Source organism: Megalops cyprinoides, chromosome 7 (assembly GCF_013368585.1).
Source record: "Megalops cyprinoides isolate fMegCyp1 chromosome 7, fMegCyp1.pri, whole genome shotgun sequence".
NCBI lineage: Eukaryota > Metazoa > Chordata > Actinopteri > Elopiformes > Megalopidae > Megalops > Megalops cyprinoides.
The window spans coordinates 1,250,070-1,267,374 of record NC_050589.1 but is presented as its reverse complement, the minus strand read 5'-3'; the positions used below and the strand labels follow the sequence as shown (position 1 = coordinate 1,267,374).

Sequence of the window (17,305 nt, the reverse complement as noted above, 5' to 3'; positions counted from 1 at the left end):
ATTTCTCACAGTAGCCTACTCTTATACTTGCTGTTGTAATTTACCTAGTAGCCTAAGTGCGAGTCCCAAAATATCAGACCCGATTTAAGACCAATTTTTCCCCCCAATTTAAGGCATGCGGTAAACATCAATAGTCAGTTGAGGAAATAAATATTTTCTTGTTTCTTTTGGCATGCCTTTTACTTTATAACAGAATAACAGTTTATGATAAATTTAGCACAGTTTTACCACTGAATATCTAAATAAGGTGAAGATGGGCTGGATTTCATATCCGTTTGCAAAGTGTTTCTCTGGTAGCAAAATTCCTTTCGACAAATTTATTAAATATTACTATATATCACGTCGCTATGAACAAAAAGTCTTACCGGAACTTCTAAGACTTAAGTATCGGAATTTTCTATCTTAACCAGGAAAATGGAATAGTGCGTAATCTCTCTAAACATAAATTGTCTCTGTTCGTCCAACTACGTGCAGCAGATAAACACAACTAAATGACGTCAGATAAACTAAACAATGTGATTGGTTGTGGCGACTGATGACGCTATGAATGTTTCTGCCAGCTGAGTGGAGTTAGTGAACAAGGTGTTGTTTCAGACCTTGCGTGAAAGTAGTAGCCCAGCAGAGGAAAATCTGTGTTTATAACTACTTTAATTCCACGATAAAGACGGAAAAAGCACGTGATTGCAGGAGTCACAGAGTAAAAGTTCTCCGCGACCCCGTGTTGTTCGAGCGGACTCAAGTTGTTGTTTCTAACCGCAGTTTTACGGTTTCGTTTGGACAAAGGGGAAAGTAAACGTCCAGGCGACGGGCCTTTGATTGTATGCTTTAGGCTACTTCCCGCTTCAGTCTTCCTTAACAAACGATCGATTTTTTTAAGTATACCACTCTAGTTAACTTGTTTTGTGCCGATCATAAGAATTTTATTAAAGCTGGATTTTTTTTCATTGATTTTGGGAATTCACATACTTGCTTCTCAACGACTAATTATTGAATGAAAAATCAGACCACTTGGACAAAATGAAAAAGGAGGTCTCCACAGCTGCGAGTTTCGTCACTAGATTACTCAGGACAACCGGACTGCTTTCCGAGGACCAACTGGAGCAGTTCAGCCGGTCCCTCGAGGAGGCATTGCGCGGTAAGATGTTTAAACATCATTGAAACCGTTTAGCTAGTTACGCGGTTTAAAAGCTACTGTATAAGCTTACATAGTCAATTGCAGTTGCTTTCCGTGAGGTCTTGTTGGGTATCATCCATCTGTGGACATAAAGTTCTCTGTGCAATTTGTCTTTTCCTGTAGACCATTACCGACACCACTGGTTCCCCCAGACCCCTTGCCGAGGTTCCGGGTACCGATGCATCAGGATCAACCACAAAATGGATCCGTTGATCGGGAAAGCGGCTTGTACCATCGGACTGCCCCGGGATCAGCTCTTCTCGTTGCTTCCCAGCGAACTCACGATGTGGGTCGATCCATACGAGGTTTCTTACCGAATCGGAGAAGACGGCTCCATCTGTGTTCTGTATGAGTCCACGCCACCTGTAGGCACGGCTGAGGCGGACAGCCGAGGCAGCTGTAAGGAGCAGCTGATGATCGGAAGGTCCAGTCCGGCCAAAGTGAACATGATGACTGTTTCAAGCTAATAACGCGCGACCGCAACCGGCTCCCTACATGCACATTTGATGATGTTCCCTTTTTCTGCAAGCAAATGAATTTAGTTTTGTTGCCAAAGCCATGTTTTGTTGTGGCGTTGGATTAAAGTAAACGTTTTCTGTGATTTTACCAATTGTGTACTGTAAATGAGGTGTACAGTAATGTGGTAATGTTTTAAAAATTTATATTAAAAGAAAATTCCTTGAGTTTTTGTAATACACCCTGGGTATCTACGTTGTATTTTGTGGCTTTTATCAGTATGCTAAAAATTCTCTTTTGCAGAGCAGAAGTGGTTAAGTGTTATTTTTTCATGTAGATGAACCATTCAAGGGAGCCTACAATTGTACAGATTCTTGCATCTACTACCGATGCTGTATCTGAACAGGACTGTATGTGATCTGTGGGCAGCTGTAGCCGCATATGCACAGTTCATTCTGATTCATTAACAGTAACAATGTCTTCCTCCTTTTAGAAGGCAGGGCTACCATTAGTTTCAGCCTGCTCTCAGTTCTTCAGGTTTGAATTGGCTAGCTGAGCTCCCACAGTGCTTTCAGTGGGTCTGTGACTGCCTGCTGGGTAATTGCCTGATCATGGGCCCTACAGTAAAACCCACAAAGAAGCCATGTCCCAGTTTCTGTGATAGTAAAACTCTTGGCCTCTCATCTTAAGTGAATTCATAGCACAAAATGTGCCAAGTGGCATAGTGCAATACACTCGGGTTTTATGTAGCACAATTCATGTGATTCTCAGGGTGCTTTGCAGTGTGGTAGAGCTGAAGTAGCTTGTGTGAGAGCAAGATTAAAATTAGGATCAAAATAAGTGAGGATATCTGACTGAGTTGTAAAGCCAAGGTGCAGAGCAGGTAAAAGCTTCTACACCTCTTCCAGGAGATGTGTGGAGAGCATCTCAGTGGGGTGTATGGGCAAGCACTGACCACTGCATTTCAGACTGACTAGCCACTCTAATGCAGACTCCAGTAAAATGAAGAGCGAAGCATTTTAGTAATCCAGTCTAGACAGTGCAAGGCCATTCACCACACTTCAACATGCTCGTTAGGCAAGGTTGGTCTAAATTTAGCCATGTTGTGCGAAGGAAGATAACCACTGAACTCATGTGGTTGTGCAGGCATAGTACCAAATGCTTTTTGACTCCTGAGTTTTGTGTTCAAAAGGAGTTTCTGGGCAGGGCCATTTGGTCAAACTGCTCTCAGCCAATCAAAAGCACTTCTGTCATTTTGGGTTTATTGAGTTTGGAAGAGTTTATTGTCATCCATGTTTCAATTTCTCGCTGGCAGAACAGCAATTGCCTGGGTCTGTGGGAAATTCAGCATTATGTAAGTACAGCATAGCAGTGAAATCCATGGCTGATTCTGAGAGTAATAGGAATGAGGCCTATCCACCCAGGCACCCAGCCTAGAGGAACTCCACACCTCACATCACCCGTTTGAGGACATGGGTCACCTAAGGAAGCAAATTAGAGCAGAACTGATAGATATGAGTGAGAAAGTTCCAGAGCAATGCCTCTAAACCCACTAAGAGTTCATTCTCACCAGTTAGATTCTGTGATCTACTGTGTGTAAAGCTGCTGAAAAGTTAAAATGGATACCAGTGTCACTGGATCAGAGGAGGTCATTACGGACTCATCACTGAAGGCTCCTGGGGAATGTGCTGACTGAAAGAATTCCATCATCTCATTTCTATGGAAGTAGCAGCTGCTATTTCTCTGTGAGCTTAGCAAGAAATAGAAATCTGGAGACAGGCCTGCCGTTCCCTCAGTTGGGTACTAATTTCTTCAGAAAAGGCGAGCTTGTTTTTCCGAAAGCAGCTTGGCCACAGCTATTTTCAAAGCAGAGGGAACTTTCCCAGGTCTCAGCGAGGAGTTCACAATGTCAGGGCTCCAAAAGCTGGAACACAGATGAGTCAGCCAGGCCAAGGATCCAAAGTAAATGCTGTGAAATTAATTTTTTATCAGTATGCCCTTCATTTCTACTTTGGATACTAATTGAAATTCTGTAAAGTATTCATACAAAATTTCTAGCTGTATGAGAAGGTCTATCAGAGATGTCTTCCAGGTCTCCTCTGGTAATACCAATCAATAGGGTTGATAAACAAAGTTAGGGTGGATGACACTGAATTTAAGGTCATTTTGAAGAGAGTTAAAAGTCAAATGATGTCACAATGAATATTTCAGAAAGGTACTTCAATTTAGTCCACATTGACAAGTTTTATCAACAAAAGCCAATCTGTGTGAGTCTGACATACTATGCCCAAGACAGCTAATCAGACAGCACACGCTGGCTAATTTTAGGCAATTTTTACTTTGACTGTCATTTTGAAAGTCACAAATATCAAATATAGTAAGGATAGATGTCTAGGAATTTAGGAAAAATGAAGACATTTTACTATGTCCTAACTGTCCTGTAAACGCAGCCCTGTCTGTGTATTTTGCAGTGTGAGCCAAGCTAAGTGCAAACATAACATCGTGACTAATTCTCTGTATAAACAGAGGGCAGTTTTCAGTCTGGCAGCTCACCATAAAGACTCAGGTTACATCACAGTCTCTCGGTGAATGGTTTTTCCTCATTGATAAAGTCTCCCTGACATTGTATGTATCAGGTGAAGTTCCAGAAACCACTTAGCATCAGGGTTAATGTAACCAACACTAGCGCACAGGGCACAGATAGGAGCGTTGATGCATCAGCTGAACCTCAAGGCTGACCGTGGCCTTAGCCCTTCCTTTCCCACGTACAGTCATCAATACATCAATCATCAAGACTGGCTCAGATTCATTTTGATTTGTATTAATCCTTTCTCTACCGTTACATTACATTACATTACTACTACAAGTGTAGTATCTGTTCCTATTATTTCTTATCAGTTTAATGTTGTAATTAAGGTTCAACAGGTTAAGTAATGGAGCAAAAGTGTAAATTTGTATGGCATGTGGACAGCTATTGTTTTTTATTGTTTATTTTTTGTGGGTTTTTTACTCAATAATCACAATTCTCATTTTGTAATCCATGTTGGAAACTGAGAATCTTAACCTACAATACACCATCATGTATGCCGCTTACTTCCCCAGGGTGCCAGCAGATGGCGATCTTGTAATACGCGCTATGTTCATGAGTGCTATGACTGTAGGGATGCGTTCATAATAAAATCGCACCAGCGCTGCCCATACGGTATTATTCCTTTCATGGAACTGTCAACAAAAAATATTGTTTGTCTGTTGAGACACTGGACAAGGAAGCAAACAGCAGTCATTTTCTAACGAATAACTGTAAACTTTCAGTGATCGCGTGACTACTGCTCACCTGTCCAATCTTTCAATCAACAACGCCTGACAACACCCAAACAGCACTTCATTTTCACCGCTCATCAATTATAACCATTTCATAGGGAATTTTTTTTAAAAGTCGCTTTGTGTGTGTGTGTGTGAGAGAGAGAGATCACAGCACAACATTTATGTGCTTTCATTTTCAAAACAGTAGTAGCGGTCAAACGAAGTGCGCATGTTTTCGAGGTAGATGAAGTCGGAAACCCGCACCGCGCTTGCACGTGGGGGCATTTCTTTCGGTTCTGAGAAAAATATCGCGGGACCGTCTTTTTTCCCTTTTAATCAGGAGTTGGACAGGGTTGGACAGCCTGGCTGTGAGACGCCAAAGCTGCGCACAGGAAACATATGGAAGAGATCTGCAGGCTGGCCAGTGCGCGCTCCGCCACGTCTCCCATCCTCACAAGCGCTCGAACGCGCCGAGCGGCACCTGGCGACCGCAGAGCAGAACGCCCTCCTCTGTGTCACTGTACGACATGCGAGGAAACGGGCGGGTGGGAGGCCACTGTATCTGCTCATAAATCAGTCTTAAAATCAACATTTTCCCAAACACGAGGATTAAAAGTGCTTTCACTGCATGCAAAACAGATTTCAAGCACATGCGTGTCTATTCGAAATGTTTCTCCTGCAAGAATCATTATATTAAAAACAACTTCGAGTGGAAATATATTATTTATTACCTGAGTTTTCCATAAAGTGCTCAAAACTATCAATTTCCTGACTCATTTGTATGTCAGGAGAGATTGCTCAACAATAAGCAGGCCTTCAGTGTGAAGTATTCTTCACACCGTCAACACAGAGGATCTGAGACCTGCACCGTTCACACCACCAAGCAGAGAGCACTGCCTGGAGACTGACCTCAGGTCAGCCGTCTGGGTAACATCTCAGAATACGTCTTGGTGAACATCTCAGATTAACTGTAATCAAAATATTGCATTTCTGTAGAAGGTCTTGGAACGATCCCACATTTCACAGAGGTGCTGTGGTGGGGGGTCTGCCTTGTTTGGCATGCATGTGCCATTTCAGAATGAGAGCTTACACTGTGACATCACACTCTGCTGCACTGTGACATCACACTCTGCTGCACTGACATCACAGTCAGCTGTATTAGCAGCTTTGGTCCATGGAGTCTGTGAAGAGAGGAAAACCTTCTGCTACAATATCATAGTGGCCAATGAGCATTAATTAGCCTTTTATGGTGCTTTACCATTTCAACACAAGCTGAAGTCTGATCGGCATCACACAGGTTGCTTGGCTGACTACATATGATGTAAGACCCATTACATCACCACGTTACATCACATCCAAGATGATGTGTCCAAGAGCAGGTTACATCACTGATGAGGTGTTCAGGAGCTTGAGAGCAGCACGCAGATGCATTTGCCAGCAATCCTTCACAGAGCTGCCTGTGCATTCAGGAGAGTATTCTATCTGTCCACCAGGAAACTCTGTCCTTAAGTTTGAAACATGAATCAAAGCAAACATGACAAGTACTTTCACAAGTTTAATGATCAGAGAAATACAAATATTTAGTGAGAAATGTTTCTTATGTAATTCCTATAAATCCCAATTCTAATGCCATATTTCATTTCCATTTCAATCTGCCATTAAAGCACTGGGTGGCTGTGTCGTAATCATTGGAGGTTTGGTGGACCCAATGTTCTGACTCAGTTCTCACTGGGGCACAAAGGCTATGTCGAAATGTTTTCTGTGTTAGAGTAAATGTGTATTAATATGCAGATGTCCCTCTATGGGGCATAGCTGGCTAACTATTAATACAGCAGCATATTTATTGGGATAATTTGGGTTAGAATCACATTCATTGCACCCCTTTCCCACTGTAGAGCTGGAACCATCCTTGCTCATTATACCCCTTTCCCACTGTAGAACTGGAACCATCCTTGCTCATTATACCCCTTTCCCACTGTAGAACTGGAACCAGCCTGGCTCATTATACCCCTTTCCCACTGTAGAGCTGGAACCAGCCTTGCTCATTATACCCCTTTCCCACTGTAGAGCTGGAACCAGCCTTGCTCATTATACCCCTTTCCCACTGTAGAACTGGAACCAGCCTGGCTCATTGTACCCCTTTCCCACTGTAGACCTGGAACAAGGCCGGCTCATGGCCACACTGACCCCAGGTTGCCAAATATTAGGATCAGACTCTCCACAACACTTCATCATTTCATAATTTATTCAGACTTGAGTAACATATTTCCAACACATTGAAGTCTTACTTTCCTGGTAAGTCTTTTCTTCCTGTCTGCATGAGGTTGTCCTGTCGAGTTGAAATCTCACTGTCCATTTAATGTCTCACTGTCCCGGGATAGCATTTGTGTCCAGATGTAGTCTTTCAGACTGGGTTATGTCTATTCAAACAGAGATTCTACTGAAATAGTGCTTTTATACCATGAGCAGACTTTCTGTTTTACCAATCAGTTTATTTTCTTCAAATCCTTTGAGACCCAGTTCCAGGGTTACATTCCAGCACATAAGTAGGAGCCTAGGATGGAAAATGGCCCAGTCAAATCTTTCAGTGAAAACACAGGATGGGCGTTGAGTGTGATTGTCTGGTCTGTGCGCTCCACGGAGCCCCTGAGTTTAGCTTCATGTTCAGTCACGCTTTTCAGGCTTCGAGCCACCAGCTTCACCAGCTCTGAGCTGTGACCTGGCGATGGTCTGTCTGGAGAGAGTGACCTGGGCTGGGGTAAACTCAAACGCTGCAGTAATGTGCAGCATCTTGCTAGAGCTGTGCTGATTAGGGTTTTGGTGTAAAGTGTCACACTGGTGATCAGGAAAACACCCCAAACCCTCTGCTCACTTCACGCCAGACACTTGTTCATTAAGGGTTTGAATTCTGATTCTGCTTTTTCTTTTTTCCTCTCTGTGTTTGTGCTTTCTGGCTTTGGAGTGAGCATGAGGGGGAGGAACCTCTTCACAGAAAAAAGAGATTGAGCTCGTGGTGACTGGAGACGGAAATGGGACAGTGTTTTACGGCATGGAGTGAAGACACAGTCAGGGACGTTTAGCGGACAGCGGAACAGGGCGGATCATAAACTGCTCTGTTCACAGGAACGACTGCAAGCTCGTCCTGAGCGCCAGTAATGTGAAAATTAGCCTTAGACAGGGTGTGTTTGGCAAAAGGAAGTCACTCTCTGTGTGTTATCTAACTGAGTGGGTCGTAATTTGCCATCGTAGTAACTGTGATTAATATTGTTAGTTCTGATTTTGCTCATTTTGGGGAGTCGTCCTATATTGTCATATTTGCCAGCAGGCAGAATTTTTACTGAAAGATATATCTAGTTCAAAGTCAAAGAAAATATCTTAAAGTTCCTGTACAAAGTATATAGCCATTTCTTCTCTCCACACATCATTGCAGGCTGACTGATCAAATGGGGCATGTTTATTTTGTCAATAATGTTAACATTCAGTCCATAACACACACTTTTACAAAAAGCTTAATGTTTGGAACACCTGGTAAAACAGTCTCAGGAGTTAGACAGGGAGAATGATGTAATTCTCGCACCAGGTGTGTTACCTCTGCCAGACTGAAACAACACCGCTTTGCGCTGCTGAGTAAATGACTGTCTGTCTGTGTATGACCGGTCCATCCCTGTGTCAGACAAAGGCTCTGTTTCAGAGTGCAGCACTATGAGAAATAAACACCATTTACAAATTTTTGTTATGATTCACATAACAAACCGAACAATTAAAAATTGACTTTAAATATCAAAGCCGTCCATGGCCCCTATTCCCTGAACCGGGGAGGTAGCTGAAATAAACATTGCGATCAAGTGAGCTGAATGTGGTTGATTCATATTACAGGTGTGTCTGCAGCTGGCCCCAGCCCCACCGACAGGCCAGCGTCTGGGGAACGTTTTTACAGCGTTAATGTGCTGTTGTTCGTCTCCATGTCAGGGTGGGTTTTTTCAGTGCCTGACATTTTTCTCCGCGATACAGATTCTTTAATCTAAACCATACGGTTTTGAAAAGCCGTCTTGGCTTCCTCCTCCCCCTCGCAGGCCAGTGGGCTGTTATTCTTCTCTGTCTGACGGACAGTGTTTACATTGCGAATGATATAGCTGCGGCTCTGCGGGCCAGATCTGTCCGACGGCAGCGAGACCATCAGCCCTCCCTCCCCACACACGCTTCCCCCCTCACCCTCCACCCCACAACCACAACAAGGCCAGATTGGCGCTCATATTCAGAACGTTTCAGAAGCTGAACAGGAAAAAACGTGTGTTTGCTCTTACAGCATGTGTTATTTACTTGTTTAGCAGAGTAACTTTCATATCATCCATTTATAGAGCTGGATATTTACCAAGGCAACTCAGACTGGGCACCTTCCCCAGGGGGAAAGAGCAGTGGGCTGGCTGGGCCTGGAACCTGCAACCTTTGGGTTACAAGTCATGTTTAAAACCGCTAAACTATTGTGCTGCCTGTTTAGCTTATTGAATAAATGAATAAAGTCTGGTTGGACAGATCGGTAAATAATGGGTTCAGAAGAATGTATTGGACTCTAACAGAGTGTTTTGGTTTTGTCAGCTGTTCCAGTCATACTGTGTGTGCATTAGTCATCCCAGAGAAAGCCAAGCTTCAGAGCCTTCAGCAGGGTTGCTTAACACCAAAGATTAATGGGCTATAATTCTATAGAGCTCTTAACAGCTAATATTAATGGTTTATAATTGCAACAATGCATCTTATTTAAAACATGTTTTTTTCTCTATTCATGTATTTAACTCAGTCCAGCTCTGTCTGCAAATAATTAAGGTCAGTGAATGTGAATAACTTCTACCAGCTAGTGAATGTTTTAATCTGAAGGGTGTGACGAATCCTTTTGGTTACGTCTCCCATTTGTCTATTTTAAGACGTGATTCCTTCAAAATTCTTCTGTTACGTCTGTTTCAGATGTCATATCTTTTAAATCTGAAAACAATTTGATTTTACATGGTTGCAGTCCCCTGAACCTGAGGCTGGATGGAAGCAGTGGCTCCAGCAGGATTTCCCAGAATGCAACAGTGTGCCTGCTGTGGTGCCAGCGGTGGGATTTAGAGGTCAGGAAGGAAGTAATAACCAACAAAGCCCTTAGGGTCACACTGAAGGTAAACCTGATGCAGCTATGGCTTCAATGACTCTTCAAAGTATTCAAATAAATTTTCAAAACAGTATTCAAAAAAAGGATCGTATGTAACACAGAGGAATGTATGGTTACAATGTGGAAATAAAGTGACTGTGACAGACAGTGATAATCTTCACACGTGTGCTCATGTAATAGACTCGTAATGAGAGCAGGAGGTTAACACACAGCATGTTGAAAACTGACACAACATTCCGCTCGGAGAGCGGGAAGAGGCATATATCAGAGCCGTTTGTCACGGAGTCTGGCACCTTCTACAGCGGATGGTTTCTACATCTTCAATGTTTCATTTGTTTCTGCGATTAAGTTGGGAATTCCTTGCACCTGATATTTCAGACAAGGACTTGAGGCCAAACTAGCATGAAATCTATATTTCACAGGGATATAAGTGATAGCTAACACTCAATACTGTTGCTGGTGTGAATATAATATTTAACTTTTTGAAAATTATTCTGTTCCAATCAAAGAACTAAAATAGTTGCCTGCAAATCTAATTTGGCAAAATTTTTATTGGATACAGATATATCCTGTTTTTCTTTTTATTATTTATAATTCAACCTTCACTGGAAAAATAAGCTTGAAAATGACTTTTTTTCTAAGGCTCTTGAATGATTCATCAGTAGTTTGGAAATGAGACAGAGACACATTCCATTTAACAGAACAAATATGAGCAGTCGGAGTGCGCACAGAGTAAAGCCAGCTGCCTCTCTCCGCACTCTGCCCCCCCACCCCCCCACCCCAACCCCATACCCCCCCCCCCCCCCCCCCCACACCCGCCCACACCCGCCCACCCCAGACAGGACACCGCTTCAGTAGTGCAGCCTCCCTCCAGTACGTATAGGGTTAAACCTGCACCAAAAAAACTCTCGCTGAAGCATCCCGGCCAGCCGCTCGTGAGGGCTTTAAAGATTGTGTTTTAAAGCTCTCATTTACTCTCAGGCACTGAGAGAGCGCACTGCCTGTCCCAGACCGCGAAGCGTGCGCACGTCGTGGAGCCCCCGCTCGCACCATGGAGCTCAGACCGCTGCTCCTCTCCTTCCTCTTCGTGCCCTTGGCTCTCTGCTCCTCTGGACCAGCTCTGGACTGGAGCTCGCTGTACAGAGCTGGCATCAGCAGCCAGGACCGCAGTCCGCGCAAAGCTGAGGTCTTCATGGAGGCAAAGAAGTCAAAGGTACTGTGACCGCCTGGCTGTAACTGCACAAATCACACACCTGCACTTACAGAAACTACAGATTTGCTTTGTCACAGCTAATTGCATTTCTATGTATACATTTAGTGTAGAAAAGGAAAATAAATTGCATAGCAGCAACATATTGAAGCACATAAAGAATTTCAGCAGTGCATTTGTAGCCAGAAGTTAATAGTTTTTTACAGATGTGTTTGACCATGGCTCTGCGGGATATGATGACTTTCACCATACCAAAAAAATAGGATAAAGTTATGTTACACATATAATTAAATTCACTTTAATTAACCTAACCAAAACCAAATATTTCAGTTTCATGCATCTTTGCACCTGATACTGATCCAGCATTCTGAGAGGAATATGGCAGTGTCACAGACATGGTCTGCCTCACTGAGTCCCTCTGAATGCCTCTTCTCACCACTGAGTTTACATGTCAGATAGTGGTCCGGAAATTAGCCTTGTGAATCTTCTGGTGTAATGGTCAGCAGGTAACCCTGCTGTCCCCTTGGGCAAGGCTTGCGGCTGTGCTGTCCTCTGCATGGTCCACGGTGTGAAAGCACAGAATGTGCTTATATGTAAGTCTTGTGTTTCACAAATCACCAAGTGGGACCATATTTTAGTGGATGGTCTGGAGCTCATTATACCACTGTCTCTCAAGGACTCATCCAGGGTGTTTCTATGGAAAGCTCAGTGGGAAAACCCTGCCAAAAGACCGCACACCATGTTGCTGTATGCGGTGCAGCTGATTGCAGTATGTTGTTAGATTGGCTGCAAACTTGTTTGAAAGTGGGTGTGGCCTGTACTGTGGATGTGGCAAGCCCCTCCAAATTAGTGCAACCAGTTCAGGACCAAACTGAATTTGATTGGTCAGCACCACACTAAACACCCCCTTTTCAATGTAATTTTCCACACCCACTATTAAATAATTTATGCTCATCTATTGGGTGGAAAAAATGGAAAATGTTTTTTTTACGGTGGGTGGAGCTGGGCAGGTAGTGTGGTGGTGGTTCAGAGCCAGCTGTCTTTGTTTCTTGAAAGCTGAGAAAGTATCACTTTAAAATGGAAAAATGTATTACTGAATCTGTTTACTTTCCTGTTTTTTGCCTTTCTGGCTTTTAATTTTCGCTGCCTTTGAGGCTGAGCTGAGTTTGTGGCTCTCTCTGTCGTTGTTCATATAGAGACACCTCTGGATCTCTGCCACAGCACTGTGACCTGGAGGAGCTAAAAAACAGAGCCTCTGTGGCTCGTCACACATGCAGCTGCAGGGGGGGGCTCAGGCTGCAGCAGCAGTGTCTCCCTGGGGGGGCAGTCAGTGACCCTTTTTAGGGGGGGGGGGGGGGGGGGTGACACAAAGGGCTTCCAGGTGCTTCTTCTTCTGTATGTGAGAAGCCTCTTTAGGGCATCAGGACTCCTCAGGGAGAGAACGCCAGCACTGTAACCACACTGGTCACTCATCCATCATTCAAACCCTCTAAGGGAAAACGCGAACAGAGAACAGCTGACCGGGAGTCTCGCTGAATCTTCAGATGAGGATGTCGGTGTGTGCGGGATGGTATGTGCCGGTGTGTATGTGTGTTTTTGCGTTTGTGATGACAGCCCTAACAGCGCATCTAATCCCCAGAGAGACGTGATCACCGTCTCTGACCGCGGTACGGCGCACCTGCCTGCAGACCAACCTGAAGAGAGCCCGGTGCCTGCCAAGGACGACACAGGTGAGCTCACCTGCAGTCCGCACCTGTCAGTCAGAGGGCAGTGATTCATCTCCATCCTGTCATCGGCGTCCTTCTCGCAATCCCGGCGTTTGGGTGCGCGCGGTAGCACTGAGAGGAAACCGCCATGTTCTGCCAAAGTGTTCGCATTTCTCCTGTTGGCTCGGATCCAGCAGCAGATGGGGTCCATACCGAGCGCTGGAGGTCTTCTGAACACATGTCTGCGCTGCAGTAAGAATGTCAACACTACCGAATATCAGCCATGAATTTCCCTGTAAATATTGCCGAACTTGCTTGCCTTGGATCCGCGCCAAGGGCAGCCCGACGACAGTGAGCAGGTTATGCTGTGACACAAGCATGTTGCCACTGCTCTGTTTTAACCAGATTTATTTCACTTTGTAAAGTATGAGCAGCACATTAACCTGTTTTATTGCCTATTTTAAGATATTTTATTGAATGTTAGTGTTCATAGCATAACTGTAATCATATCTATTAAACTCTCCAGTCGGCCACAGGGACAGTACACATTGGCTTTCTGTGTTTAGTATCAGTTACCCTTAGGGCACAGTTTTTTCCTGCATAATTCGCTAATTTATGCTAACAGAGTGTTCTGGATGGTTTGCTCTGGTATATGATGCATTAGTATATACATATATAATCACAGTGGTTGTATTGCACTCTTTTTTCACAGAGTAGAACAGTATATCTCACTATGAATTGTACCTCCTTCGTGTGGCTTGTATCCCTATCATTGTATCATGGCTTTTTATCTTCCGGTCGGTTTTATGATGTAACTGTCGTAACTTGCCTTGTTTCTATGTCATTCTCTCATTGGGATATGCTCTGTGCCTGTCTCTCTGCTGACTGTAGTCATATTGATCATTGATAAATTGGTTGAAGTGAAACTCGGGATCTGATTGGTTTCAGAGCTGCCCACCTGCCTGCTGTGCGTTTGCCTCACTGGCTCGGTCTACTGCGAAGAGGTCGTTCCCGACATGACGTCTGTGCCGCCTCTTCCCAAGGAGACAGCCTACTTATACGCTCGCTACAACAAGATCGCAAAGATCACAAATAAAGACTTCGCAGACATCCGTGAGCTACTTGCTTTGTTATATCATTATACATGCTTTCTTGTGACTTCTGGTTCAGATTTGATTGTTGACACTATCTGAGAATGTTATACAGAAGCATTATACAGAACATGCTTCAGTTACTACAGGTGCAGCTTTTTACTGTTATTTACAATCTCATTCAGTGTTACTAACCCACTGGCATTCTTTCACTCCCTGTTTCGGAATATACATTTCAGTGCGTGACAGGGAAATTAATATGACAGGGTGATTTGAAATAGGAAGAAAATTTCAGATTGTTTTAGGATTTCTAAATAGCTGTGCATTGTTAAGGAGTATAATTAATTAACTAATGAGCCCATCAAAGCAAAGAAACCAAATTAAGCCAGCCTTTAGGTCTGAGGCCACTTTAATGTACTGAAATATGACTGTTTGGTAGTAATGTTGAGATGGCTACCATTTTAATAAAATATCTTTTTTGTTGCAGTCACCTTGAAGAGGATCGACCTGACTGGAAATGTGATCTCTGAGATCGAAGATGGTGCATTCTCAAAGCTCACCATGCTGGAGGAACTGTCGCTGGCTGAAAACAAGCTGCTCAAATTGCCCATTTTACCGACCAAACTAACCTCCTTCAATGCCAACCATAACCGTCTCCGGACCAAAGGTGTGAAGGCCAACGCCTTTAAGGTACTGTGGCATGATGAACAGGTGGAGTGATACAGATAACGTGCCTGGATTAACACACAGTGACAATCCAATGTGGCCCGAATGAGTCACAGTGATGAGATGGTAACATTAGGAAAACACAGAGTCAGGGCCAGGAAAGTGCTGTGGTCTCAGTGACTGTAAATTAAACTGGATAGAGGCTCCCAGGTGGCTCAGACAGCACAAGCGCTGGTTCCAAGTACAGGCTGAGCCCTGCAGCCAGCGTCCAAAACCAAAACAATGGCTGGCAGTGTACACTGGCGGGACAGATTGGCTTCGGGGGATTGGATATGGGCGGGCAGGTCAGCCAGGAGGCCCTCATCACTCTGTTCTCTGTCCCAGGGACCCGCTGTAGTGCCTGTGAATCACTCAGACAGTGCCAGGGAGATGTGCCTGTTGTTGGCGTCCTGGTGCATTTTGGGACCTGTAATGTGCAAAATAGTCATGGTAGGCGTACATATAAGTAGTGACTACTAAAAGTTGGGGGAAAAGGGGAAAAATTCAAAAGAATAATAATTAATAGACAGGATAGATGTGATGTAGTGCCATGAGGCAGCGTGAAGCGCTAGTTGTGGAACTGGGCTAAAGGTGAGTCCCTGTGTGTGACCACCTCTCCTCTCCTGCATCAGTAAATATACAGCTGCATATCTAAGGAGACAACAGCTGTGCTGTATAACTGCTTCAAACAGTGAGAGTATCCAGGCAAACCTTTTCTGATCGGGTAGCAAATGTGTCCTCTTTGACTGAAATATGACTGAACATCTCAGATGCTGACTGGGAACTTCACTGAAACTAAGAGAACATGCAGTAAAGATCCAAAGGATTGCGTGGTTGCTAAGTCTCTGGGACTAACACCGACACCCCTCTCTGTCTGTAGCGGCTCACCAGGCTGGCTTACCTGTACCTGGCTGACAATCAGCTGGAGGCCGTCCCACAGATTCCCGAGAGCGTTCGCATCTTACACCTGCAGGTGAGTCTACCTGTGCATTCCCCAGCCCCCCTGCACTCACCTGTCATACGCTCCAAAGCGACAGTAAATACAGCCTTTGTGGCACTGTGAGCCTAAACTCTAAACCGCTAATTTAAGCAGGAATTACATTTTTACATTCTTGCACAATATCAGCTCTTATTGAAAGTATAGTGTAGGTTTTGTTAAAAAATGTGTAAAGTTTTAGAAAAGTTTACGAAAAAGTTTGCGAAAAAAGTATGAGGTAAAGTTTAAGAAAAAGGTTTGCTTTAGCCTTTGCTATAGCCTGACACGCAAAACTAAGCCCAAAACCAGACAGATGGCATGTCAGCCTTTGAACCCAGGAGATTCTGCATGCGATATGCACCAATTCCATCTTTCACTGTCTGACTCCATTAGAGCCTGAAACACTGTCTCCTGTCGCACACAGAACAACAACATCACGGCAATAACCGACGAGACCTTCTGCAAGGGAAACAGCACGCGTTACCTCCGCACCAGCATGGACGAAATCCGCATGGATGGCAACCCTGTGGTTCTGGCCCATTATCCCAACAGCTTTGTGTGCCTGCGGTCGCTGCCTGTCGGACGATACTACTGAAACAGCGCTGTACAGCCAACAGGGAAAAAAATGTGACCATAAGTACATGCCTACAGTGAAGAGCTAATACAGTCTACCATATGGTTTTCTGTGTGGATAATTCAAAAAAAAAACTCAAAAAGTAATTGTTCTCAGAACTTACAAGCTGTTTCCTTGTTTGTTTCATGCTCAGATTAAAACATTTCATTTAAATGTGAAAGTTTGTAAAGCCTGTAAAATCATTTCGGGACACTTTGCAGTTAGACGGGAATAGCCCCTAGTCTTGTGATTGGCACTAAGTCTGAGGTGGAGTTGGCAGGCATCTGCAGCCTGTGAGTGTGACAGTTCTGTGCCATGCCCCTGTCCCTCTGGCACCGCAGCACACATTGTTTGAGTCACATAAAAAGTGATCTTTTTAATTTGAGATGTAAGAATTGACATTGGACCAGATATGTTTTATATAAAGGACCTGGATCTCTTGTCCTGCCAACAGACTGTATGAGTCCCATCTCATACTAACAGCGCTTCCCTGAACATGTGGAGTTTGTCTCTGAACTTTCCATAAGAATTCTGTGAATTATCTTCACTTCAACTGTTTTTAATTTTAAAAGCAAATGTTGCAAGTACTAAATGTGCATAAATTCTGTGTCCTTTGTTCTCTGTAGTCTAGTATAATGTACAGCAACATTGAAATTATGAAATAGTTTAAATTTCAAATGATTAGAGGAAGTGATATAATCAATGCTGTATCTTTTCTATATGGTTATGTACCTGAAGTTGCAACCTGATTTCAAATGTATTTTTTTTATTACTACCTATGTGAATCAGTGACAAGTAGACTGTATTAAGTTTGTGTGATTAATTTTCCTCTTTAATTTGAATAAAATTGAATGTTTTTAACTTAAGGCAGAATTTTCTTTATTGTCAAAATACTGACCCCAATGTTATCTTATCTAAAAATAAA

The 17,305-nt window shown here is 43.7% G+C and overlaps 2 protein-coding genes across 2 annotated transcripts; both read left to right on the top strand.

The window, feature by feature from the left end:
• Nucleotides 1–579: 579 nt before the first annotated feature.
• si:dkey-42i9.4 (uncharacterized protein LOC492503 homolog) lies at nt 580–1,870 on the top strand. Its single transcript, XM_036533621.1, has 2 exons — nt 580–1,135; nt 1,298–1,870. The coding sequence occupies exons 1-2, from the start codon at nt 1,018–1,020 to the stop codon at nt 1,639–1,641; spliced, it is 462 nt and encodes a 153-aa protein (XP_036389514.1). The 5' UTR covers nt 580–1,017; the 3' UTR covers nt 1,642–1,870.
• A 9,201-nt stretch (nt 1,871–11,071) lies between these two features.
• ognb (osteoglycin, paralog b) lies at nt 11,072–16,362 on the top strand. Its single transcript, XM_036533617.1, has 6 exons — nt 11,072–11,292; nt 12,929–13,019; nt 13,944–14,108; nt 14,574–14,776; nt 15,672–15,764; nt 16,192–16,362. The coding sequence occupies exons 1-6, from the start codon at nt 11,131–11,133 to the stop codon at nt 16,360–16,362; spliced, it is 885 nt and encodes a 294-aa protein (XP_036389510.1). The 5' UTR covers nt 11,072–11,130.
• The last annotated feature ends 943 nt before the right edge of the window (nt 16,363–17,305 follow it).

Bases quoted from the DNA above. Each gene is read 5' to 3' on its own strand.
- si:dkey-42i9.4 (XM_036533621.1), top strand. From the start codon at position 1,018: ATGAAAAAGGAGGTCTCCACAGCTGCGAGTTTCGTCACTAGATTACTC. The intron at 1,136-1,297 runs GTAAGATGTTTA...CTTTTCCTGTAG, and splicing joins CCTCGAGGAGGCATTGCGCG to ACCATTACCGACACCACTGG.
- ognb (XM_036533617.1), top strand. From the start codon at position 11,131: ATGGAGCTCAGACCGCTGCTCCTCTCCTTCCTCTTCGTGCCCTTGGCT. The intron at 13,020-13,943 runs GTGAGCTCACCT...GATTGGTTTCAG, and splicing joins GCCTGCCAAGGACGACACAG to AGCTGCCCACCTGCCTGCTG. The intron at 15,765-16,191 runs GTGAGTCTACCT...TGTCGCACACAG, and splicing joins TTCGCATCTTACACCTGCAG to AACAACAACATCACGGCAAT.